At 45.4% G+C, this 27,222-nt stretch overlaps 1 protein-coding gene and 1 long non-coding RNA gene across 4 annotated transcripts in view; one reads left to right on the top strand and one right to left on the bottom strand.

Annotated features, from left to right (window-relative positions):
* PROX1 (prospero homeobox 1) overlaps window positions 1-17,329 on the bottom strand; it is a 51,305-nt gene extending 33,976 nt beyond the window's left edge. Inside the window, 4 exon segments of the mRNA XM_032393094.1 lie at window positions 1,145-1,252; window positions 8,220-8,582; window positions 8,584-10,012; window positions 17,222-17,329. Coding sequence (XP_032248985.1) covers window positions 1,145-1,252; window positions 8,220-8,582; window positions 8,584-9,945 — 1,833 coding nt within the window. The 5' untranslated portion in view covers window positions 9,946-10,012; window positions 17,222-17,329.
* Window positions 17,330-18,054: 725 nt separating this feature from the next.
* Window positions 18,055-27,222, top strand: part of LOC116624868 — a 98,757-nt gene continuing 89,589 nt past the window's right edge. For all 3 annotated transcript variants that reach the window (XR_004297963.1, XR_004297964.1, XR_004297962.1), the window contains exons 1-2: window positions 18,055-18,168; window positions 24,991-25,093. This is a non-coding gene — a long non-coding RNA (uncharacterized LOC116624868). The remainder of the gene's footprint in view (window positions 18,169-24,990; window positions 25,094-27,222) is intronic.

Here is a 27,222-nt window from a genome sequence, read left to right as displayed (position 1 = left end):
AGCCAGGGAAGGAGGAAGATAAAAGGCTGAAGTTGATACACAATTCAAAAGCAAACAGGAGGGAAAACAGAACTTTTCTTATAAGGCCAAATAAAACATCAGTGAAGGAAACGAAAATGAGTTGGCCTGCAAAAGGGGGCCAACACAGCCCCTGGGCCATCGGGCACGAAACACTCTGCGTGGAGGGAGCGGTGCAGAAGCAAAGCCTGTTTTGGCAGCTCCTGAGTTCTCAGTGGCAGGAATAAGAACTTGTACATATGGGGGTGGGCAGTGGAGGGTGGGGGGAAAAGCACCCAACCCTAATAAACTAATCTCAGCTAATGTAATGTTTATCAAGTTCCTTGGATAATGATACCATGCATGTGATTATCATCATCAAAACCCAATCTATGTTTTAAAAAGTTGCAGATGATTAACACAACATCAAGTTGTTGCAAACAATTACTTAAAACCCACACACAGACATAGACGCGCACACACACATCCACACGCACACAGAACCAGGAGGTCCCCATATTCTGTAGAATGAGGGAGGCTGCAGCTGTAGGCCGACAGCTTTCATATCCTCATTTGAATAATGTGTCCTGAATCTGTCACTTTATTCATTCTCCTTATGCTCAGTGTACTCTACATCAACAACAAATTAAGTTGTAAATAAGAGACAATCATCACTTTTGTTTTTAAGCAGCTACTGCATAGAGAATTTCAATGTACGCTCCTTTCGACAGAGGGGGGAAAAAGAGGTGCTAGAGTTTGCTTTCATAAGCACAAATATGGGGAAACCAACAGAAACAAAAACAGAAACAGTTTACTGTTGCTGAGGGGAGGGAAAAAAAAAATTCTCTAAAGCATACCCATCCAGGACCGGCTGAAATTTCTTCCAAGAAGTTACTAAGACATATAAAGCCAGAGGCTAAGTTTCCCTGATCACACTGGAAACCCATGTGACTTAATACCAGTCTCCTGGTCTTAAGGGGTATCTTTGCTTGGCACGGCTTCCAACAAAAACACAAGTGCATTGCATCAGTTATAACACAGGTGTATTCATGGATTGATTTCACACTCATCTCCACCAACTTCCAAGGGTTCGAATCACGACCACATGCACAGAAATTGAAAAGCGACTGATGAAAAATGTCCTTACCTTCACATCGGAGAAGTAGGTCTTCAGCATATTTGAGCTGGGGTAACGAGTATAAAAGAACATGAGCTTTGCTTTTTTCAAGTGATTGGGTGACAATCCTTCCTGCATGTAGGAGGCATTTGGTTAAGGAAAACAATGTCTTTAAACACACGCACCCACCACCCACTCCCTGAAAGAACCTGGAGGCCCATCAAGCAGCCGGGGAAATTCTAGAAGGTAAATGGCACCGGCCACGGAATCCATCACTACATTGCTGCCCCTTGCTCAAAATGACCATGGCTTGTCAGAAACTGCCAAGTGTAATGGTGAGGATGCACAATGTGGCTGCAGAATCTTGGCGGCTCTGTGGGGAGGATGGCAAAACATTCCCCCTGTTCGAGGTCCTTATGCTACCTATACGTTCACTTGTTGCTAAGGAGACAAATGCACCCAACATGTATTGTACAACTCTTATCGTGAGAGTTTTTTTCTTCTTTGCAATTACAGTTCTGTTTGTTCTTCTCTCCACACTCTGCAGCTTACATCAAATTATTATCCTAATGTGCGTGAAAATACAAAATGCATTATTTTGAACACTGTCAGGCAAGCTTCATATTTTACCTTTTAGTGCTAAACTAATGGAGCATCTTGACTCACTTTCTTCCTATTTTATTATTATATCCTTTTAATTGTTTCCTTTTAAATAATAGCTAAAACTTGGGAGGGGTAGTTCTGGCACAGAGAGCGCAGGGAGGGGGTGTCGCTTTTGTTAAAGCAACGATCCAAAACCAAATACAATTTGCCTCTCCTGGATTTATAGTTAACTCCTTTGAGAGTGGCACAGTGGTTGGGGCTAACAAATCAATAAATGTGGGTTAGCAGATCAATAAATGGCCACTTACCCAAAATAAGAAGGCCTATTTATCTGGAAACATCATTACCTTTTAGATCTGTAAACAGCAGCAACTAAAACAGTTCCCAAGAGAATGTGAGGCTAACCATAACAATCCAGGCTTCCTGATTCTCCCCCAGATTCTTGGCACTCCTCAGCAGACTCAGAGCTGGGATGACTCTGGTCACATCTGCGCCGCAGCCTGGCCCTGCCATTTCCTCAGCAAATTAATGGCTTTATAATTTATCAGAAATGAAGATGCACGTGGAGAAAATCAATGTGGTCCCCCACAAGGTCAATTAAGGGTCCTTCCTAGAAGCTTCTCTAAGGATTTTCTCTCAAAAGAGAGTATGGGAAAAATAAGGAAGAAAAGAAAAGAAAATCTGCACTTGTGTGTGCACACACGCGTGTGCGCACACGCACGCACGCACACACGCTTTACTAGGCAACAAAAATGCCACACCTGGTGAAAAAAAGGTAAAAAAAAAAATGCACGTATTTAGGAAAAGTCAAGGTTTCTAAATGGCCTCCATCAAGAACAGCGTGACCAGTCTTAGGAAGAGAGAGAAAGCAGGAAGTTAGTACAGAAGCATAATCAAATTCATACTGATAAGCTCTTGACTACTTACAGCAGGGTGTTTAACCAAATATTCTGCTGAGGATTGGCTCAATTAGCATTCCCTTTAACATCATGCAATGTTTCAAAGATCACCTTGGTTTGTAAACGGAAAAGTTAAATCTTGTGCTTCCCCCCACCCCCCCACGGACAATACAGACTGAAGGAAGAAATTTCGATTTTCTGTCTGTAAGCCAAAGCAGCTTAACTGAACTTGTGTTTTTGTTTCAGATCCTTAATGATCACAAAGACGATAATTTATGACTGACATACTTCTTGTGCCAAGGAAAGAGCTGAAAGGCCCTCCAGTAACCTCCATTAGACCGGTAGAAGACTAAAGGAGCCCAGCACACTTCAGGACCATCTGTCCAAATGGGTAAGTGAAATAATAGTGGCAAGCTGTCTCGTCTTGCCTTGTGATAAGAGTTTTTAGGCAAGTCCAAACTTCAGCAGACATTCTCAGATCTGGGTTCTAGTCTTTTCTTCAGACGGCCAGATGAAAAAACAACCTTGCACACTGAATTATTAGCAGGGGAAAAGTACCGAAGGGTTAAAAATGTGGTCTCCTACAAAACACCCTGTTTTGCTGTGGTTCTCCATGATAGAGCTACCAAAACTTCCTGATGTTTTCAGTACGCTTAAATTATGCTTCGATGTTTTAGCTCTTTTTATTTAAAAAAACAACAACAACAAACTATCCCTCTTATTTTGATCAGGATTTAGAGGCTTTTTATTTCATGAAAAAAATTATTCTGATTCGAGTGTCTCAAGTCCGTTTTGCTTTAAAATGTTTCCTGTTGGTAATACTTAGAATTGATCCGTTGAAATGGAACAGAGAATAAATCTTTATCTCTTGCTCATCGTGTAATTAAGATAAAATTCCCATAAAATATATGTTTCTAATAAACTATTAAAAATAGCTAATGAAACATTTAAAAGCCAACAGTTAGATAATCCTTTTTTTTCCTCCTCAAAATAAATCTGAACTGACCAATTGGTTAATTTCCCTTTTAAGTGCTTGTGCTGAAAAGCAACTGTTCTTCCAAGAAAGCACTAGCTGTTTCCAGGATACTTACACACGCACAATGACTCATGATGGAATAGATTCAGTAAACATACAGCTGTACTGAACACGAGCTAAGCTCCATTCAAGGCCAGGAAAGAAAATGAGCACAAATAAATATTAAGGAGGTAAGGGGGGGGTGGGGTGAGGGGGATGGAACGCAAACAAGATCTGTCCCGGCAGCTCATGTGGCTTTGCCTCAATTCTCTTAGCCATAGCTTTGTGAAGACAGATGACATTCAATTCTATGTGTAATGCAAAATAGACAATGACTACTGAAACTTGAGACAGCTGCCAGGTGTAAAAAAAAAATAGAAAAGAGAAAAAAAGAAAAAGGAAAAAAAAGAAAAGATGATAAATCCATAAATTAATGAAAGACATCTGCTCAGGAATAGAAAAGATCAGAGAAGTAGGATATTGCAGCTGAACCTGAAGGGGGGATTCAAACAACCTGAGACTCTGAGTGTCGTCTGTTTACCAGGCACAACATAACCTTACCTACACAGTAGTGGCAGGCGAGGAGCAGGGCCAGCAAAAAGGCAAATGAAAGAACAACACATTGTGAGGGCTGGAGGAAGCGAATTCTTCTTCTTCTTTTTTTTTTCCCAATTGAACTCCGACTTGTGGCTAGAGATTTTACCAGCTGCACTTCCAACCAAATTGGATTGGGGCTACTTATATTTTCTAAAATGCTCTGAAACCCAAAGAATTTTTAGCCATCTCCTTATGCTCTGATTTGCTGTTTCCAAGAGGATTTCTCCCTCAAATGGGGAGAGAGGATCTAGAATGTCTCATTTAATCAAAGTGATAGAACGAGCTGTTACTCCATTAAGAAGTTGAACGCCTAAGACATGTCACTTATGGAAATTAAAAAAAAAAAAGAATTTACTGAATAATTTTTTTTGGGGGGGTAGGAACCCAGAGTCTCTCAGTCTTTCATATAAATGTTTTCCCCGTAGCTAATACAGCTAATAGAATGACTGTGGCCCCACAAGACTTCTAAAAATGTCCATGGATTATTTCACATATTAGAAATTCATTTTTAATCCATGTTTTCCAGTTGGATTTTAGTTTCAAATTACCAAACAATTTTCCTTTCCTAAATTTGAAGTGTTTTAAACATTCTCCCCAACAGTCAAGTTGGGGACGCTGGCTGTCACAGGAAACAGGCTCAGTTTCTTCACCTGCACATCTTAACAGCTCCTAAGACTATTCTCAGTTCATAAGACTATTCTCGAGCTTCAGCTGGGTGCATGCAAATGTCTGAGGCCTACACAAGGCTATTTTTCTTGAGATGCAAAGAGGATGAATGACAAGGAACATCATGAAGAAAAACAATTGGCTGGCTCTTTCTTTTGCAATTTGAATAAAACTTAATATTTGATTAAATAGATTCATTTGCAAAGATACCGAACACATTTTTTTTTTTTTTTTTTAAATATCCAAGACGTGAGCTCCTGGAGCAGGTGCACTGACATTGAGTTCAACAGGCCCACATTCACTACTTCCTTTCGATTAGAAAGGATAATGAGGTATCGCCTTTATATAGATTACATATGCTTCATGTGCTGAACTTAGAATGGATTTATCTGATAAGCTGGTGTTCTTAATAGTTCTTATCTTGGCTACTTTGTTCAAAGAGGCAGATGATGCCCTTTGAAGTGGGAAGAATCATTCCTTAAGAATTAAATTATTCATTACTATTTGAAAAGCCATGACTACAAATAAAAACATAATAATGACAATCATTGAGGTATCATTTCATCCCATTTCTACTCATGTCTATTGAATTTTTTTCTAGGAATAACTGTGCTACAGGTTCTAAGATGGCCTTATATACCTAAAACTGAAGTAGACACCACTCTCTAGGATTCCCAGAGAATTCTTTAAACGAAAAGCTTTGAGAATTTTGCCTACACGCCATTGGGTAAATCAAGGGAAGAACTCATTGCCACACAAGGATGGAGACAGGAGACCAGTGGACCCAGTCTCCCCCAAAACACTCAGATCCTCATTGGCTTCAGAATCGTGGGGATTATAGAAAGGGTTGCTTGCCTATCTTCTTCCTGAGAAAGAATCTATCAGTGGGATAAATGGTTAAAAGTACGGCATGATCGAGGGGAAAGAAACAGAGGATAGAAGGCCAAAAGGTGGAAAATGTAACCATTAACTGCAACAAGAGGCCAAAATTATTTAGCTCCATGAAAGAAACAACTCCAGGTGTAAGCAACATTTCATATGAACACAGGTGTTTCCAAGCCATCCCTGTTCAACAGACTCTTATATTGGTAGGAGAGGGAAGTTATTCAGCTGAAGAAGAAACTATATTTTCCTTAAAGCCTTTGATATGTATAGAAATAAAAGGAACTTCTTTCAATTCAAATCCTCTAAATTCCTCAGGGGATTTAGAGAGCGTGAGACAATGAATGTAGCCAACACTTAAAGCAATCTAAAAGATTTTTTTCCTAGAAGACCCAACTTAAAAAAAAAAAAAAAGGCACAGGCATAATGATCTGGTTACAATGAAAAGTCTAATAAAAAAAAAACCAAAAAACCCATAAACTGGTTAAAGAGTTTAGTGGTGCATTTATGGGACTTTGAAACCTGGTTTCAAATATTCCTCAACATAGGTATGTCCCTTTCCTCTGAGTGTGTGTGTGTGTGTGTTTGTGAGAGAGAGAGAGAGAGAGGAAGGGAGAGAAACACCCCACCATCATGACTACTGCCTTCAAAATGAAGTGAGATAGGGTCTAGCAATAGGGTCTAGCCCTGGACCTCAGGCTTGTGTGAACCTCAGAAGATGCTCTTCCTCCCAAGGACAGAAAACCATTCCAGGCACTGCATCTTCTTGCTTGGCCTTTCTCATCAGCAACACTATATGGCAATCATTTTGACCAATGTTTATTGCCTGTTTATAATGTGCAAGGCATGGTGATTGGCGAAGCTTCAATTCGTTGCCGGTAGATTACATTTTAGGTCTTTGAAAGGTAGAAGTTAAATCAGCAACCAAACCAAGACTCAATTTCTGTTTATATATCTAAATCCTCAACATCTTTATCTTCCTTCCTCTCATGACATTATTCTCTTCTTCCTCACTGTGGAAAGAGACTGTGTTTAAGTGCCCCAAGTGGGTCTCATACTTGTGGCGTACCTTATCAGAAATCTTCATTACTGTCCTGAGAGCTGGTTAGAAGAACAGCCTTCCCTACATAGAAAAATGTATTTCCACCATAGCTGGGACTTTGCACTTACGTGGCAGCCTCTGGAGTGGGCTTAGATACTAAAATGCCAATCTCTAGTCATCAGGACAATTGCTCAAAATCCTCAATTTAGCAACAGCCAACTTAATTGCTAAATTTTATGTCCATCTGGCAATTGATTCTAAAAGAAACACGCCTCTACCTGCCCCCAAATGCTACTATTCGACTACCCCAAAACACCAACAACCACAAGATTTTTAAAAAATTGACTGAAAGGACCAAATTACAGAGGAAAAAAAAAAGTCAGTGAAAAATAGCTGGAGTTCAGGATAGGTCTAATAAAAAATATAACTGGCATCTCCACCTAAAAGTCAGGTTCAAAATATAAAAGAGTCATAAAAGGAGCCATTTTTAAGTCGAATACAGCTGAGTTTTATATTTAATTGTGCTCTCTCGCTTTCCAAAATAATTTGCTTTGTGTATGTTAGGACAAAAGATTTCTGTGTATGGCTGAACAGAGGTTAATCATGCATAGAGGCAGCTGCACCAGACCCAAGGAACAGACCTTGGGTGAACGAGAGAGAGAGAGAGAGAGAGAGAGAGAGAGAGAGAGAGACCAATACCGTCTGAATACATCAGTACCTGTATATTTCCTTAAAGAAACACCACCAACGACAAACCACGTCTCACTTAAAGATCAAAGAGAGAATCTGACTCCCCCCACCCCGCCCCCATGTCCATTTTTCTCCCACTGAAGCCTCCCACCAGTAAAGTGCTCTTCCTAAGATTTAATCAGGTCTTCTTAATGCGGCCCAGGAGCCTTGCAGATGGTTTAAAGGGAGAATTCTTCTTATGGAATCTTAGGGAATCTCAAAACTGACTTTTCTCCTGACTCCATTATAAAACTTAACACCTTAAAAACAATCTGATAGAATTCATTATTACAATGAGATTTTTTTTTTTTTTTTTTGGTCCATCTCTGACTCTACTCCTAAAAGAAAAAAGAGAGAGAGAGAGAGAGAGAATACAGGAAGAATAGCAGAAAAAGCACTGCTGGAAAAGCACATATTAAATACCAGCTCTCTGAGGCAATTAACAACTTGTGAAAGTTGCAAAGATGTGGGTTTCCTGTGAAGCTTTTGTGCAATCAGGAGCGCAGCACGTGTGCTGATAAAAGCCTATTACTCTGAATAATAGGAAAGATTGCATTCCTAAGAAGATACTAATCTACGTCCTTCTATATATTGTGGAAACCTGACCTTTGGGGAAGCCTTTTTTTTGTTTTGTTTTGTTTTGTTTTCCTCAAGGGGAAAAGAAAAGGATATTGCACTTCCCGAATAAGGTGAGATTTCGGACATGTCTTGAAGATCGCCACACTCGGACTTGATGAGCGACAGGGAGAGCCCTTCTGCGGTGCTGGGTGGGTGTGCTGGTGAACAAGGATGGTGGCTCAGGTGGTGGGATGACATCTTGGTCCTCAGACTCGTGGTCTCCCTAGTTAAGTCTAAGGATTCAGGAGAGGCTCTGTCTTTTCCCGAGAAGGAGCCGGAGGGAGCACCTAATGGACTCTGAAATGGGTAGGCCATCAGGGGAAGGGGAAAGGGATGGCGGAAGGTGGACGTGGTGAAGCCCGCGGTGGCGGAGAGAGGCGACTGGTGCAGGGGCTGGTGGTGGCCGCCGGCGGGGGGGGCCGGAGGCGGCCTGGTCGGAGGAGTTTTTGCGGACCACCAGGGGCAATGCTTCTGTCTGGTCTGTGGAACTGGGCATCTGCACGTTGCCAAAGGTGTCCAGGGGGTTCGGAATGATGACGTCGCCAAAGCACTGCAGGCGCTGGTTGGCGGTGTGGAAATTGTGGTTCTCCCCGTTGACGGCGAATCTGGCCTGGGGGATCTGGAGAGGCGGGAAGACCTGAGGAACCTGGCGGGAGGGTTTGGCCGAAAAGACTTTGACCACAGTGTCCACAACTTGCGACATGGCCGTGTTCAGTTCCTGCTTCAGGGTCTCGGCCAAATGTTTGCCTTCTGGTTGTAAGGAGTTCGGCCCGTGATCTCTTTCTTTGTTGCTGCCTTCTCGTTTGGGCTTGTTTTCCACCAGCTCCTGCTCCCTGATCAGGGCTCGGGCTCGGTCAATGAACTGTCCCGGGTCTAGCTCGCACATCTCGTTATCTGACCGCCCCACGGAGTCCTGGGCCCTGGCGTCCAGGATCTCCGAGCGCATGCTGTCTTCAGACAGGTTCCCATCTTCATCATTTTCAGAATCGGTGCTGTCGTAGATTTGGTAGAACTTCTCCTGCAGCTGGCGCAGCTGTTTCTGCATGTCCTCCAGCTGCTGCTTCAGCTGTCGGCGCTCCTCTCGCTTCTGTTCTTTGCGGGCGGAAACCAGCTGCTGGAAACTCTGTTGCTGCTGCTGGGGCAGCTTCTGCTTGCGTTTGTTTTCCCTGTAACTTTCTCGGGGACTCACAGACTGCGGGGCCATCTCTCTTTCATTTTCATTGCCCCTTAATGCCACACTGGGGGAATGGCTCATACCCCGAATGATATTCTCAACCCGGGCGCGCTTCGCTCTCAGGTGCTCATCACATAAGCGATCCATATCAAACTGGCTCATAGTAGGCCTGCCAAAAGGGGAAAGACACTCTGGGGGGCTGTCTCTTGAAGAGTTGCTGCATATATCCTCCTGATGTACTTCGGAGCCTGTACTAGAGAGACCGCTGGCTTGGAAACTGGGCTCCGTGCCACCATTTTTGTTCATGTTATTTTTCAACAGCTGGGAAATTATGGTTGCTCCTGGAAAAGGCATCATGGCATCTTCGTACGAGTTCGCCCTCTTCAGCAGCTTGCGGAGTACATTTGACTTTTCCCCATCTGCATGCTGCACCACTGAATACTCAACATCCTGCTCAGAACCTTGGGGATTCATGGCACTAAAAAACGTTGCTCTCGCCTTAGCAAAAAATGCAGATGCTGTCCCTACCGTCCTTTTCACTCCAATGTCAACTCTTCTCCTCTTGGTTTGCCGGCTTAAGAGGGCTGTGCTGTCATGGTCAGGCATCACTGGACAGTTATTGTGCCATCTTCAAAAGCTCGTCAGCTGGGCACAGCTCAAGAATCCCGGGACCCTGGCCAACAGAACAAAAGGACTGATGAATCATTTTCTTTAAATTTCTCCAAATTTCCTGACCTCAATCCTGAATCAAATGCAAAATGCATAGGCTCTGGGATTTATAGCACATTACAATTATTGCAATTTATTATGCACTCTGCTTGAAATGAAACATTTTTAAATATTTCTGCTCCACTGGTTTAAGATGGATTAAGATTAAAAAAAAAAAAAAAGCAAAAACTGCTTAAGCACCAGTAATATGATTCTCTTTCACAAATGCCTAAAATGATACTGTTTATCTTCAGAAGAAACAGTAGATTATAAGAACACAGCCTCTGACAACCAATTGATTAAATTTTGGGCATTGAGATTCATATTACAAAAGAAGATGAAAGTGGTCTATACTTAAGAAATAAGGTTCAATTTTGAGGCTGTGTGAAATTTGGACAAAAAATTCCATTTCTGAATTAAAATTATTGTGGTTTTAATGCTATTAAAGGAAAAAGACTTGAAAATAAATGCAAATACTTAACACGCCCCCTTTATTACTGAATTTTAAAATATTTTTGTCGTATGTGAAATGGGAAGGAGAACACTCCCATCAGCATCTTTCCAATATAAATGGTCAATTTAACATTGAAATAAATGCACAAATACTCATTTTACAAGTCTGCTTATTTAGCATAGATATGCATTTTTATTAGTAAAATCACATTCGAAAATGGTATCTGTTGCTATATTTTAACACAAGTGTGAGAATATTGATACATTTTCATGATGTCCTTTTGATCACTTAAATTATTGCAAAGTTGGACCCGCTGCAAAAGAAGGAATTGTCACATTTTAGAAATCAATATGTGGAACAATAAATTGAGTTAGGCAAGGGTAAATACATCTTCAGTATCAGTTTTCTTCTGTTCCAATCTGCCAAAATAATACTTCAAATGCCTAAGGAAACTTTAACATACACCATTTGTGAATCGTATTTCTTATGCCAAATTAAAGAAAAAAAGATAAATAAAGGAGAACACGGCATCAAGCAAAATATACGAGGAAAGAGAAATATCTTCTCTGTATATGAACTTCCATTGTTTCTTGAGGACACAATATAAAAAGAGAATATCCTTCCTTGCATTTTATAAAAGGCACTTGACATATTTTGTGACTTACTACCTACTGAGGCTAACCCCAAATTTTGTGTAAATATAAGATGTCATATCTTTTTGCTTGCAATTAACATTTTAGGAAGAAAATGAAAATATTTTTTTCACACAGGGTTTATCTAATATTAAACTTCACGTTTGCTTAACAGAGCACATCTTCACAATAACAGGGTCTATTGCCAAAGGCAGCGTGCAGAGTGTTTGGAACAGCTCCCATCTCTTTCGGTTCACCTGTAAAAACATCTACGTGCTCCCTAGGACTGCATCTGTGGCTAGTTTTAAAGAATGACTATCCATGCAAATAGGCATAATTTCAGCATGAAATAACCTGTAAAAATCAAGAAAATGCTCAATGCTTAGATGACAATGTGTGGGTTTTTAAATTTTTTTTTTTTTTAAGCAACAAAGATTTCATCCTGCACTCCTTGTTCCTGGTCTCTATATGAAGACACAACATTTTTTTAAAAAGGCTGTTTTAGAGTATCATGAAAGCAATATGATGCTTCTTTATATTTTTCGTATGCTTAAAAATAAAATACTTTTTGTATGCCCCAGGATAAAATTTCCTGAAGTCAGAATGGAAACAGATCTTAAGAACTTCAATACCGGGTTCAAAATCGGTTTCAGAATGATTTTGAACCCTCACACATCAATAATAAAACTGCGTTCAGGAATACAAAAATGCAATGACAAATATTTCACTGGCACATTGGATCTGATAAATCGGGTGTAACAATCAGGTGAGAAAAAGAAAAAGACCAAGACAAACAAGAAAAGGGATGAATTATTTCAAAGCCCAGAAAGACTTGCACATTGGGGGTAGGTCTTTGCAAGGAGGACTTTTTTGTGTGTCTATCAGCTTTCCAAAAATAAAGTCCATTGCCATTATTTAAAAATTTTACCTCTTTTCTTTTTGTGTGCAAATCCTTTTCTCTTTAATATCACCTGAAAAGCACATGAGTCTCCAATCAAAATGTTGAACAAACTTTCTGCAGTCTTTTTCTTCCTCTGTTCATCTTAACACCCAATCTGGATTTTCCTCCTACCCATCCTTGCTGGGGGAAGAGCATCTCTGCAACAGAGGCTCAGAAATGACAGGCTGGTGTAAGAGATGAGCACAAGGTCATCCCCAGGCATCCTTCCTTTCCCAACTGCCATTTACCTCTGCATCAACTGCATTTCCTCTCAGCTAGCCTAGGTATCAACAGCTGCATCCCTGCCTCATGCCCAAGCCAAGAAGAAGGCTGTGCTCTTCCTAGGTGGAAAAACATGATACTCTCATCTTCAGTGGACAGTAAGTGTTAATTAAACATGCTTGCTGGGTCTTTCAGGAACAAAATATCCTGTAACTTCCTTCAAATTCACCAAACTAAACTGATTTTTGCAATCCGCTCTTAACCAGCCATCATTTTTATATTAGATAATGATTTGCTTTCTGTTTTGGGCTAAGAGAATTTAAATACTTTCAGGTCTTGTAAAATGTCCAGCTGAGACGTAACAAATAGGACAGCACAAATAGGAAAAATTATATATTCCACTAAGACAAGGCATTGTAGTAATAGGCACAAATAAATACATCTCTCTATATAGCTAAGACCTAAAACTTAGAACTAAAGGTATAGCAGTAGTAGACACTGGGACCATAACCCATGAAGGCAAGAGAGGAGATTAAGTAATTCTAACTGGTTGACGTAATACTTCATCAGCATCTTGATTCATAAACAAGATCTACATGTGAACATACTTACCACATAAGAAAATGCATTGTTAAATGACTCTAATAGAAATTAAATCACTTAAAAACACTTTTAAAGGCGCTTCCATGGATTTCCCAATTCAGAATTTAGAGAATGCTATGCACTGACTTTATCACTGATATCATCCTGTCCATTAAGATTTTTAGAAATTCCTTTATTTCTCAACATCTGTACTAAGCCACAATGTTTCAACTACAACTATTATTGACTCTTATTATATTTTAATCTTAACATTAATTTTGAGTTTAACCAGGCAATATGAAACCTTTTGATTAGCACTTGTGAACATTAATATCAGCAAGTCTGCAGAAAAAGAGTACTGATATAGAATTTGAACCCAAATGGATTATTGTTTGGATACACGTATTCTATTCCTGTAAACTCCTCTTTAATTGGTATGAAAACCCATATAGAATATTTTTATTGTTAAATATTTTGCCATACATTTGGTATCTTACTACACAAATGCTTTAATAATTCCTATACAATGAATATCTTGACATAGCAGATTCTTCCCAGAAAAAGATAAGAACACACATCCAGGTATAACCAAGTCAGATTTTAACAACTTCAAAAGATTCATTAAAATCTGAATTATCTGAAGAATGTCAAATAATATAACATGGAGAATCCTAAGGAACCTGGTGGCTTCATGTTAGAAAAGAATTTCCAGTGAAGAATTTCAAAGGAACACTGCAGTGTGTGAAGTAGAAAGTGGTTAAGTGCTCTACTTTAATAAAGAAGTTATTTGGGGGAGGGGAGCACAACTTTTACCATATCTATCTGGAGTGCAGATTCTGGACAAAGAAGTGTTCATTATGGTAATTATCCAAATAGTTCAGACAAATCTTTTATGAGACAGGGGGAGTGTAAGGTTGGCATGGTTTCCTGTTTGGATTACTTAGATTATCTGTCTTTGTTGGTAAAATTATTTGAAGAAATTGCTCAAGCCTACACTTTACTTCTTACAGAAAACAACCTCTGAATGGGCCACTAATCTACTTGGGTCAACCTAGTTATGAAATTTCAAGTGGAATATCACTAACAAAGAACATTTTAAATCCATCTGAAAATCAGTAATTCAGGAGGGAAAAAAAATCAGATGATTTGATTGAGGTACTCTCCCCCTCAACCCCACCAAATCACTAAGCTGCCCTCTTCACTGTATTCAAGAGTTCATTTCTGCTAATTAGCAACTTTTCCTTCAGAGATGTTTCTGCTTATTGTAAGGTTAAGAAAGCGTTTTATGTTTAGTGTGAAGAACCCACTTGACACAAGTTAATACTTCAGTTAACTAAGATTGTATTGTCAAATCTTACATCAGGCTTCAAAATTTCCCACCCTATATTAGAGTTCCTATAATATTCCTAATATAATAATCTTATTATAATATTCCTATTCCTATAATAGAGTTCTCAAATCACAATCATTTCACTGAAAATTCCTCCATCCTATCAAAAATTCCATACATTTTTCACCTGCAAAATGAGCACAGAATATTTTCTGAGACACGCCAAAAATATTCGTTTGCACTTATTTAAAAAGCAATAATTCACCAAATTAGTAAATAAATGATCTCGAGAAAAAACACTTACGCTTTTTGTCTTTTTGTAGAACACTGAAATACTCTAAATGTCCTTTGAAACTTTAGAGTACACTAGGCAACAAGGTTGGAGAAATTCCTTATGTATATGTCCTTTCCGGCTTATACATGTACTTAATTAGAATCCAACAATAATAACATCTCAAACACAATCCATCTTCATATTATAAAACCAGTAACATTTTATAATTTCTTCGTTAATCCTAAACCTAAAAATTCCTTATATTACCAGATGAAAATGCAAGACAATCCCTGAAATGATATAAGAAATTCATTGAAAAAAAGGCCTATTTGCACTTTGAACAAATAAAGAGCAACCCTGGCAGCTAGCTTAGGTTTTAAGATTGCAAGTGCTACTTATAGAGGAACCACGCTAGGAAATGAATAAAGTGAGAACAAAGATGCATGTTACGTATGCATGACTTTTCTCCCCACAAGGTGGTGATTAACTAAACAGAATTCTGCATAATGGACACATAAGAATATCAGTAAGTTCGAAGCGCAGATAACCCCTATTAAAAATAAAGCAAATGGACATATCCATAGATGACATGAAAGAACTTCCAAAGCATCCAAGGAAAGTACTGGGGGAGGGACTTTGATGTGTTAAGGCTAAAGAGTAAATACACATACTTTCTCATTTTCATGAAACAATGATCATCACCCAAACAGCAAAACCAACCAACAAAACCATTCCCCATCTATCCTATTTCTATGTAACACAAGAAGTAGCCTGCTTAAAGAAAAACTTAAAGGGTCAAGTTTGAATAATCCAGCTATAATGCTTACACTGAATTCTCAGTATCTTCCCCCTACATCAAGCCACAGTCCTTACCTTCCCCTATTTTACCATTATATAGACAGGTCCATGTTGTAGCACATGGACAGGTTAACCCCAATGCTCCTCTTTTCCCTCCTCACCACACACAGCCCATTTTATTCTGAAAATGCTCTGAAGTTCTTGCAAGAAACTCTTCACAGAGCCGACTGCCCGCATCTTGCTTCAAATAGAAAAGCGCAGTTACCTCTCACGTACTTGAGATTTTCCTTCTCCATCAAAGTAATAACTAGGACATCTGGCACATGTCTGGTACAATGACAGGCTCATTCTACTTTATGAGAGTATTTAACATATGACTTGAAAGAGTTTATGCACATACCTATTCTTTCTGGGCAGGGAGAAAGCACGCTAGAAAGATAAGCTTTAACAACAGTAACACTTTCAAATGACTTTGGTATTCCTGGCGGTTACAAACACCCACCCATGGCTGCCCAAAACACACACGCACACAAAAGACAGCTCTCACCCACCCCCCTTCGGGGCACCACAGACCTGGGAGATAGGCATAAACTAGAAAGGGAAGCAAAGGGAAAGTCAATCTCCCTCCACCTGCTGCCTGAAGTGGGGGTACTTTCAGCCGCCTGGCAGACAGAAGTCTGAGATGCAGCCTCAGCTGCAGCCTGCCAACATCCTTAAGAAAAATAAACAAACACAGACCAACTCGCCCCCCACCCCCCCAAGCAAAGAACTCACATGGCAGGGCTCAAAACATAACAACAGCCCAGGTCCCATTAGCCCCGACAATCCTATTAACCAGGGCACCCATAAATTCATAAACCTCTGCAAGCCTGGAGCACGCATTGTGGTCTGGAACTGTACAGACACACACAGACACAGAGGAAATTTGCACCTGTCTTTCTTGACACAACACACCTGTCAGGCCCTGCCCATGCACAGCACTCTACTAATAGATCTCTGCCTACCTAGTTTAGGAAAGGAAATTATTTTTTTGTAAGGGAGGTTATAGGTGGGAGGGAAGGAGGGTGGGAGGGAGGGGGTGGGGGAAGGGGGGGCAGAGGGAGAGAGAGAGGGAGGGAGAGAGAACAAGACACTTATAGCCTTGACTTTGAGAGAAGGCCACCCTGTGCTTGCACTGTTTTTATAAGCTCAAGGAGACAACACAGACCTTCTTGGAAAAATAAAAACAAGCAGGTGAGTTCCCAGCCTTCCCCCAGGCGGAGTAGGGTTCTGGATTGCCAAGAACAGCAGTTTCACACTCCAACCTGCCTCCTTGGGCTATTTAAGACTATCACCCAACCCCTCCTCCTCCTCCTCCTCTTTCTCTGCCAGCCTGGAGGGCTCTCAACTTCCCGAAAAAAGCTGAGAAGTGGCGGGAGACGTGTGAGTCTCTCTCGAAAGCTACTCCCCCTTTACCTCCCTCCCGCCATTCCACGCCCCCCCCCCCAACTCCAATCCACACTTTCCACCAACGTTCAGTTTTAGCAGGGTAAGTGGCTAGCCCGCCAGAAGAACCAACAACTTGCTAAACTGGACTTCGGGTGATGTCTCCCCGCCAACGCCCCCCTCCTCGCCCCCTCCTAGTCTGTTCGGCCAAGATAGCAGCTCTTCCCGCCCTCCTCACCATTCTTCCCAGTGACAATTACCCTCACCTCTGTTCTCGTCCCTCCCCAGTCCTCCGAACTGGGGCAGAACTGCAGGTACCACCCAGGCAAGAGCAGATCCGAGCAGCCCCGACAGCGCAGGACTGCCAGCGAGGACCGTGAGAGTCTTCGCCTCGCAGATCCGCAGCCCAAGAACATCCCCTACCGCCACCCCGCCCCGCGACCACTCGGTCCCCCTGCGGCGCTCGGGCCCCATCCCTCCACCACCCCACCTCCTGAGGCTCCCGCCGCCGCCTTACCCAACTCAACTTGACCTAGCCCTGGGTCCTCGGAGCTCGGGAGAGGGGCGCCGCGCTGGTTTCCCGGGACCATCTCTCCACCGCTCCAACCCCGATTTCAACATTTCGCCGTCGACAGCGTTTTGCGAGGAAAGTAACAGAGCGCCCTCCTCCTCCCTCTGCCCTCCTCCCTACTCCCCAGCCCTCTGCCCGGGTTAAAAAGGAGAAGTGAAAGGTATGCAAATGACAAGCAAATTGGAAGAGCCTGGAAGAAAGGCAGCTATAATAAACAAGACAAAGAGAAAGGACGAGGGGACTAGCACAGGAGTTTTAACCGGGGAAGACGGGAAGGATGAGGCTTGGCGGAAAGAGGGGATCCAGGCGAACAAAAAAGCGACCCGGTCCCCCTCGCGGTCCTCTCTCCCGAGAAGAGAGGGTAGGAGAAAGAAGGAAAGGAAGCAAACGCCTCCTCACAGCCCAGAAACACTACACAAAAGGTGACAAGATCAGCGACAAGTCCAGCAGTATCAGCACCGCCCCCCCCCATCGCCACCACCACCCCAGCCACCAGCAGGAAAGAGAAAGAAATAAAAACCAAGCGGATCACTTACTCTTAGGAACTGGGAGGAGCGGAGCGCTGAGTTCCACGGAGGCTCCTGCTTAGAAACTGTTTAGAGGCTATTTTATTATGATTCATTTAAATAACACCATTTTCTCCTGGAAAAAAAAAAATGTTTACACGGGTATGAGTAATGGGAGTCTCGTCTCTTTTCTTCTCATTCAAGAACAAGCCAGGACAAGTGATTCTGGAAAAGGGGAGGGGACTGGCGAGGGGGCGAGGATACTTACGCGGGTGCAGAGGGCAGTGGGACCGAGCGTGGTTTTGCCGGCAGGGAGAGGAGAACACGCGCGCGCACACACGCGGCGGTGTCTTGCGGGTGATGAATGTGATAATTGGACCGGGGCCGGTGAGTGTGCGCGAGCGAGCGAGCGAGCGGGGCGAGCGGGCGAGGGAGAGGGGACGGAGGGAAGGGTGGGAGGGGAGAGGAGAGGAGAGGAGAGGAGAGGAGAGGAGAGGGAAGAAGAGGAGGCAGAGGAGAGCAAGGAGGAGCGGAGAGAAGAGAGGAGAGAAAGGAGCGAAGAAGAGAGGAGCGGCGGAGAGGAGCCGAGCGGAGAGGGAGCGGGCGGCCTGGCGAGAGCTCTTTTGCGCCGCTGCGCTTCCCCGGCTGCAATGGTGTATTATTTCAGAGCGCTCCCTCAGCTGAGGGCTCCGCTCCACAACAAGATTTACTTTAAGACACAGCTGAAGGAAACAGGAAGACTGCACGTCACAGTCTGACTGACGTACCCGGCCCCAGCACCCAATCGCGAGGCGCCTTCGGATTCAAGGGGGGATAGCGAGGCAAGAGAACTTGGGAGGAAAAAAAAAATATAAAAGGGGTGGGGGTGAGGGGCTGGGAAGAGAGGAGGGGAGAGGGGCCCCGCGCTCCCCCTCCCCCGCCTCCATCCCCGGCCCCCACCCCCGCCCCCGCCCTGCCACCGCTTCGGGGCGACGGGATCGCCGCGCCGGGGCCGGAGCGAGCCATCTGCGGGCACTGTGCAAAGCGGGCGACGGCGCGAGCGGCGCTCGGCTCACACTAGCTCGTCCAGGACGCAGATCCTTCCCCCCCCCCTTCCTTTCCCAGATACAGCTGATCCAGTTCCCCGAGTGGCCGAGCGTGGAGCGGACTTGGGTGGAGGAAGGCACGGAAAAGTATACTGGAGAAAAAGTGGGGTTTTAGGGGGTGGGGTGGTATAGGAGGAGGGAGTGGGGTAGCTCAAATCGTTCCACCTTTTAAATGATCATAGATAGTATCAAGAATACATGTCACCCTTGCTTCCTTTTAGAGCGGAGGTGGGCAATAAAATACAGGTAGGTTTGGGATTAAAATAATGGGTGCCAGAGGTTTCACTTGGGCTCCGCTGCATCTGGTAGCAGACCAGTATTGGCGGAGTTCCAGTTAATCTTCCGCCAAAATTATTAGGAAGAAGAGTATTTGCCCTTGGTTATTTGGATTGTAGGTAGAGCAGCCTTTTTTGGGGGGGATGGGGAAATGTTACAAACGTTACCTCGCAATTACCCCTCACTAACTCACCCACCCCAGAATGACCAAAGAGAGAGGTTTCATATAGGAGTACACAATTTTGACGCCTGGGTAACAAACTTTAAAGTTTATTAGGCAAGAAATTTCAAAAACTTAAATTTCGGGTTTCAACATAAAGCTATAGAAAATTCACTTTGGTTTGCCATTTCTTGGATGAAAAATAACCAGCAAGATTTCTTTAGCTAATGTGGCTCTTAAAGAGCTCCTTGGGGGTTTGCAAGTTACAAATGCTAAAGGGCATTTCTAGCCGCAGCCAGAACGTGTCTTTCACCGGGCACGGTAAACGGCTTTTAATAAAGCACCCACGTTTATGACCTAAAGATCCTATAAAAGCCAGGACTTACAAGGGCTGCGAGGCAGAAACATTCATACCTAGTCGATTAGACACTCAGTTTTTAGGTAGGATGGGGACAAGTATTTTTGTATGTTCCTTGAATTCAGGCAGATCAAAGGTTGAATGACGTTGGTTGGGACAACAGAGTGTTTATGAGGTGTGTTACAAGTACACTGGCCAACAACTACCACCATCTTCTGCAACACACACACACACACACACACACACATACACAACATACACCTTTCCCTAGGACATTTACAATTTCAGCCTCAAATTCATCAAACTGTGAAGAAGTCTTTTCTTTGAATAAGAATAAAGATGATAACATGCCTGAGACTATACCCTGTAGGAAACTTTTGGCACGGGATTCAAACACTGAAAAGAAGAAAAAATCAAGCTGGCCAGGGTGGGTGTCAGGGATAAGAAAAGAGACTTGCTTGAGCATCCCCAGCCTTCATTCCTCCCTTTCCGCTGCCCCCAGACACTCCCTCCACACCGTTAGAGAAACCACACAGAGCACACAAACACACCGCTCACACTTCCAATGATAGGCTATTGTATCAAGTGTTATAATCGGGATGTAACAATTTAGGCTGGGAACAGAAATAATCTATCAACATGACCATTAGATGCAGGATGGAATAATGCTTCTATTGGTTGAGTCCTTTCGAGGTAAGCGGGTGTATTGAGCGCGGAAATGTGGGTTCTGTGAATGGATCAAGGCTACTTCCTTTCTTCTTTTCCGTCCTATTATTTTCTTTAAGTATCCCAGTTTGTACATATGTTAGCGCCAGCCCACAAATAAACTGGTGGGAGTAAAGGATATATGCCCTCCACACCTTAAAACCATCTGCTCAGTTTGACATTTAAAAGAAAGGAGGGCAGGGAAGGAGGAGGGGGAGAAAGGGGAAGAAAGGGAGCCGAGAGAGAAAAGATTCAGAATCTAGAAGGAAATGGCTTGAACTTTAGCCCACAAGTTATGTCAATTGCACCTAGCGCTCGGATGCACGTTTTGCACACTACGCCCGGGAACTGGCCGCAGGAAAAGTTCCCTGCGAACCCCAGTAAGCCCTCTGTCACTCCCGGGGGAAGGCAGGCCTGAATGGAAGTCGGGGTAACCCGCTTGGCAGACAAGGAAGCTCCCCCACCCCCCAGCCAACGCAGCGGAGGCTCGCGGCTCGCCACGCTCTGCCGCGGCAGTTCGCAGCCCGCATTAGGGCGCAAGAGCGGCTGGTTGAAACAGGAGCGCGCGCGACGCTGGGCAAGCGAGCTCGGTCCGTAGCCCAGCTCCGTGAGCTACGTACGCGGAGCCCTGTCCTGTCCCTTACTGTCGGGGCGACGTAGAGGCCGGGCTCCTGGCAACCTCTCTTGCCCAAGCTGCGGCGCTCTCCCAGGTCTTGGGCCGTCCTAGAGCAAGGCGTGAGGCCCGAGCCCCCTATCTCCGGCGACTCCCGGTTTGTTTTCTGATAGGGGAGAAGCGATCAGTCAGGTCGGAGCCGAGAAGTCGTCTAGATACTGGCTCCATCTCTGAAACCAGCGGCCAAGCCTAGGGTCAACCCCTTCCTCCGCCCATTGGCAACACAACCCCAGTAACTTAAAAGTTAACACAAGTTCTGACCGGTCTTCCAACAAACCTCATCCATGCAGACTGCATTTACTTATTTATAGGAAGGGGGATCTGCTGTGAGTTCTTAGTCAAACTCTTGCAGTTATCACTTATGCATCTGGTTCTGGGTTAAACACACTTTGCCTTGACATTTCCTCGGTGTATTTCGGCTCTCCTCCACCGTTCTTTCTTAAAGCCCTTAGATGAAGGTAGGAGGGAAGATTGCATATAAGAAATTTAAAACCTTACAAAGAACCATCGTCAGATCCTAAACAAACCAATTCTGGGAATTTTAACCAGATCCAGCAGAGAGGCCAACGTGGGCGTGGATTTCGGGAGAAAGATACTGAAGATCCCTGCCTGGACACACAAACACTCACAAAACCATCCACTCTCCACCACCACCTCCACCCTGAAGAGAGGAAGAGAAAGAGAGAAAAACCAACTCCAGGGTGCAGGCCGGCCTGCTTCCGGCTGTCTAGAGGCAGACTGACCGCCATTCTCTCATCCCCCACCCCCCTATCCCCTGTGCCCAGTGTGACGCCAGGCCCAACCTGGGTCTGTTCTGAATGGGGGGGAAAAGTGAAATGCCACAAGATCAGTAGCAAGGAGCAGCTGCGGCGTTTCTCTCCTGGGAACGCCACTGCTTCGAAGCCTCCCGAGTGATGTTTGTTTAACCAACAGCTTTCAAAGTAAACAGTGGCCAAGCGCTCCAAAGAAGCTGAAATATAACCCTTACAAGAATTTGGGCCCCGAGTGCCGGCGGAAAACGTAATTTTTTTTTTTTTTTAAGTAATAAAGCTTCCATCCCAAATAAGGGCCCACCGCAATGCCTAAAGGAAACTAGAACTGTCATAAAAATACAAATTCATCGAAAGGATTCATTACAATAAAGTGACCTCCAAGAAAATCACCCTTCGTCCACAAAAACACACCTGTGGGGTTGGTTGTCAGCGAGGGAAGGGGCACACTACTAACTTGATTTTAGGGAAGTGGGCGAAAACAATCGAAGGGAGGTACATTCCCTGCCCCGAGTAGAAAAGAGTAGGCTGGGAGCTCTGCGCCGCCAACCCTGGCTTTGCCTCAGGCACCGAACTTTCCAATATCAAGATATTAACAGATGGTGGTGAGCACATGGAGGGCTGTTACTTACATAATCCAGCCACTCCGCCCGGCCGCGCTGAGCCCGGCAAGGCGTCCGCCAGGCCGCGCGCGCGCCTCCCGAGGGGTGCTGTTGCCCCCCCCCCGAAATAACGTGCCTTTCTCCAACCCCGCCCGGCTCTTTGGGGGCTAGGATTTGGAGAGGTCGTGCTTTCAGAAAAATCTTCGCATCGATTCGATTGTGCTTTACCTTCTTCAGTCCACAGCAGTAAAGAAGCTGGAGACCCAAGGGCAGAGGGAAGCGGAGGGAACGCTTTCGGGGAGAACCCGACGCTCTCCCTCGGGATCTGGGGGGGTACCAGGGAGTGGAATGTTCGCAATTTACATCCCTCCTTCTTTGGCTCAGATTAGCAGGTCTTTCCCAGTTCCTGAAATACAAAGGCAGGCTCGGGGCCGCAGCAGAGGGGGAGCGGGGTGGGGTGAGGGTGTGAGTGCGAGGGGACGCCTCTGCACGCGGGGGCGCAGTGGGCAAAGTTACGCAAAGCCTCGGGGCACCGTTACACTCCCGAGCTTCTGCAGGGTTTCAAGCACTGCTTCTCGCACGCGGGGAGTCCCTTTAGGCTGTGCGGCCGCCTGCTGCCTTCGCGGCCCCAGCCACCTCCCCGCGGCCCGGTCCCTCCCGGTGTGCCTTGTGTACCTCCGCCCGCGTGTCGGGGGACGCGTGTGTTTGCCGAGCCTCTCCCTGAGGGCGACTCCGGCCGCCGAAACCCGTGAGGAATACGCCTGCGTGGGTTGGAAAAGTTTCGGGTTGGGAGGGAAGGCTGGGAGTCGCCTCTCCTGGCACCCGGCAGGAGCGGGGCTGCCTGGCCGGCGGCTTCCTCCCGGTCTCCTCCTCCCTCCCGGCCCTTCCTTTCTCGCCGCAGCCCCGCGATAGGTGTCGCGGCCTCTCGGCCCGGAGACCGCGAGCGCGAGATGCTGCGGCGGGGTCCGGCGCTCCGAGCACAGGGCACGCCCCTCCGGCCCGCGCGGGCCCCCGGGGGGTCCCGGTCCCCCCCCGCCGGGGCCCCGAAGCCCTCGCCTCCTTCGGGGCCGCCGCCGGGGCCGGAGCCCTGCCCGGCTGGCCCGCGCTGCGCGCACGCCGGGCGCAGAGGGCAGCCACCTGCTCCCCGCGCTGCGCGGGGCAGGGGCCATCCGAGCCGCCCGGCCCGAGCGGCCCCGCGGCCCAACCCCCTCCCCGCCCGCCGCCCGCCGCCCGCCGCCCGCCGCCCGCCGCCCGCAGCCGCCCGCCGTCCGCCTGTTGCTGCGGGGGCCGTTCCGGCGGCGGCGCGCCCGCACCCGGGGACGCGCTCCACCTGGGCCAGGGGGGCCTCCGGGAGGACCCAAGGAGGGGCGGGGGCGTTTGAAGGGGTGGAAACCTCCCCTCCTGTCCACCCCCTTTCTTATGTCAACTAATCTAAGGACATTTGGCCGTTACTCCAGCTTCTCTTTTCTTTGGTCTTTGGACTCCAGGGTGTGAATTCCCAGGAGGTGCTCGATTTTTGGTGGGTTTTGGTGATTTGGAGTGATAAGACTTAAGTTATCCTTCCTGTCCATCTTATTAGGCTTTTATTCAGGAGCGGGCTAGAGATAAATAGGTGTAGGCCGGGCACCGAGGAAAAGAGAAGGAAGCTCCCAGTTTGGATTTATTTGGGGGGAGAGAGAGAGTAACTCTGGAAAGTTGCATTTTGTTTAAATTAGAGCAAGACAAAGTTGAAAGCCAGATTTCTATAATTTTTCTGGTGATATTTCTTTTATGAAGTATCTAAGTGTCTGTTTGTCATCATTTTGAGATCAAAAGGAAAATCCATATGCTGCAGAGTTTTTCGAAATTGCTATTTAAATATGTTTTAAAGGTTTTATCCAACGTGGAGAAGGCTGCTCAGAGGCAAGGCTGGTGACAGGGATAGCGGGATGGTTTGATGTGGAGCAGTGGTTTCCAAGAGTGGCAAGTAATCAAGAATCACCAAGGGAGCTTTTCAAAAACAAAGATTTCTGGGCCCATCCCAGCTAGGCAATCAGTGGGAGGACCTGGGCATCTGGGGGTCATGCTGTGTTTCCAATTACTGCTCAGTTACTGACTCTGTGACCTTAGGTGTGTTACTTAATCTATCTGAGCCTCAGTTCTTTTCATCTGTTAAGTGGGGATAATATCCAACTTACAGAGTTGTAGAGAGTAAAATTGTTCAGCACATGATTGGTGTTCAGTGAACCTATTTTGTCTACAAGTATGTGCTCTGCACACTCACACTGATCTGTACTCCTTTTATACAGAACTCCTGCCCCCAAATATTTTGATGAAGCTAACTGGATGGTCATTTGATATGTACATGTGTGCACATTTTAGCATATGCATAGCAGCTACTTTGGGCCCTTTATATGCACACCGTTCACCTTTTAGGGAATAAACAGTAGAATTAGTGCATGTTTGGAAGCTAGGCTCTATGCTCTTGGACCTAGACCTGTCCATCCTGGCTGACAGGAATCATTTACTGATCTGAAGTCTGCTTTTTTCCTTTCTTTTTTTTTTTTGGTCCTCTCACCTTCCATGCTTTATGGATGGCAGACCTTTCCTACAGAAGCTGCCCATCAGACCAATGAAACCACGGGACACAAAGTTCTATTCAAGAAGAGAACAACAAGAAAGAAAAAAAGGTCAACAATCCTAGGTAAAACTAAAACAAATGTATATCATCTATGGTATGTTTTTACATGTCTGAATGAACAACTCCCCCAAATCTCTGTAAAGTAAACTACAACTCTTCCTGAGATTCTTTTCAAACCAATGACCACAAGCACACCCCAACATCATTAAAAGGGGGCCCAGGCAAAGAGAGCTGCGAGAAGGCAAAGAAAGATAGGCAGGAAGGTTCATCCCAAGCTGTGATTCTGCAGTAGTGTGAGGGGAAGAAAGCCAGAGAAAGGGAATGGGCTGAATGAACAGAGAAACATCAAGAAGGTTGACAGTTTTAGAACTGGAGATGGCCTTGAGTAGTTAATTATACATCCCCAAAAAGGTATTTGCTGGTACCTTCCAAAAGCTTGAGATGAGTAATCAGGGTGTTTCCTGGGCTGGGATAAGGGACAGATGGACAGCTTGGGGCATCTGTGGGCCCAGTCCCTAGTGAATGAACCCAGGGGTTGGGAGGAGGAGGCACTCCCTGAATGACAGAGAGCTCAAGCATCACCCCTAGATGCCTATCTTCCTAGGGTTTGTGAATATCTTTGGGCAAGTGTGGAAGATTCCTGCTCTCTGGACCTGGGGCAAGTGGCTAGGACTCTCGGGGACAAAACAAAGACTCTCAAGACAACCACAGAGAAACACACATTTGGGGCCAAGCTTCAGGGAGACAGGTGACACTGACTTCTCACTCCCAGGGTAGGAGGAACACTTTGGCCTATACTTGAGATCCTGGTGGGGAGATGGGGGGGGCAGGGGGCAGAGGCGGGGTGGAGGGCAGAGTTTGGAGGGGCCAGGGATGGGTAGGGGAGAGTGTCTGTCGGTGAGTGTGGGAGGGGAGTGGGTGGAGGTAAGGAGAGAGTGTAGGTGTTTGCCTTGCAGAGCACAAGTTGGAGAGGTCCTGGGGTTCGAGGGAGCGGAGTTAGGGGGTGAGTGCAGTGGGGGGGTGCCTGCGACTGGAAGGAGGCAAGGAGCACCAGTTCCCGGCGAGGCAGCTCACTGGGAGTTGACTGGTGCATGGAAGTGTGTCTGGAGGGCCAAAGGGGAGGCAACAGAAAAGTTCTGGAGGTTACATATGACCTTTGCTCAAGCCAGGATGCAGGGTACAGGGACTCGGCTTCCTCAGGCCCTCACTAGCCCGCTGAGACTTAGGAAGCCTCGGGCTCCCGCGCTTCTCCAGGCTTGACAGGAAGGCCTGAGAGCCTGCTGTGAGGCACCCCGGGGTCTCCCCCTGGGAGTGTGGGGGCTGGCAGGTGCACAATGGAGGCACTCTGCTCCCTGCTCCCCTCTCCCTCTGCAGGCACAGCCCTTGGCCCCCCAGGACCTCCCCTCCTGTGCCTCCATCCCTACTCGAGGCCCAGTGTTGCTCCCCTCGCCCTGGTTCCCCTGGGCCTTCTCCTTTTCCCTCACAGATAAAGCACCCTCACCCCTTCATCACCTCCGTGCTAAGCTGGTGGTAGTGCCTGGGGGGGAGAGCAGGCAGAGGGCAGGAGGGGGTGCATAGCCCAAAGTGGACTCCAGGAAAATGGAACAACACCATTCAACAGATAACTAATGCTCGTGACACATGGCTAAGAATGGCAGTTGGTGACCCTACTGAGGGAGCAGAGTGGACTAGAGGATTTGGGGTCTTAGTCAACACGGGTGGATAGTTATGTGTTTGAGTTAGTTGGGTTTGTGAGACTTCAATTAGAAGCACAAGCCTGGAAGAATCTGGATGAGGGGCAAAAGTGTCCACACCTCCTCCTCTCAATATCCCAGTGGTCTTTCAGTGAGAATTCAGAAGGAGGCAAATAGATGTAGTAATAAGCAATGATAGATAATTCAGCATTTATTGAGCACTTCCAATGTTATAACCGTGCCAGATGCTTTACACCCAGTGCTGCCATTTTTAAATTCTAAAATCCCATGGATGATAAGACACACTATCAATTTAAAGATGGCCTTTGAGAGAAAAACAAAACATGATATCCTTAAATGTCCAATGGATTGTAAGACACACTGATTTCAGGAACATAATATAGTAGGAGAAAAAGTGAAACTTAGAAGGGAAGAAATAAAATATATTAAGTGTAGTTCTCTCAATAGCCGTGATAAGAATTATCCCCACTGTATGGA

The sequence above is a fragment of the Phoca vitulina genome, unplaced genomic scaffold, assembly GCF_004348235.1.
Source record: "Phoca vitulina isolate PV1807 unplaced genomic scaffold, GSC_HSeal_1.0 scaffold71, whole genome shotgun sequence".
Classification (NCBI taxonomy): Eukaryota; Metazoa; Chordata; class Mammalia; order Carnivora; family Phocidae; genus Phoca; species Phoca vitulina.
This window is presented reverse-complemented; position numbering and strand designations above follow the sequence as displayed.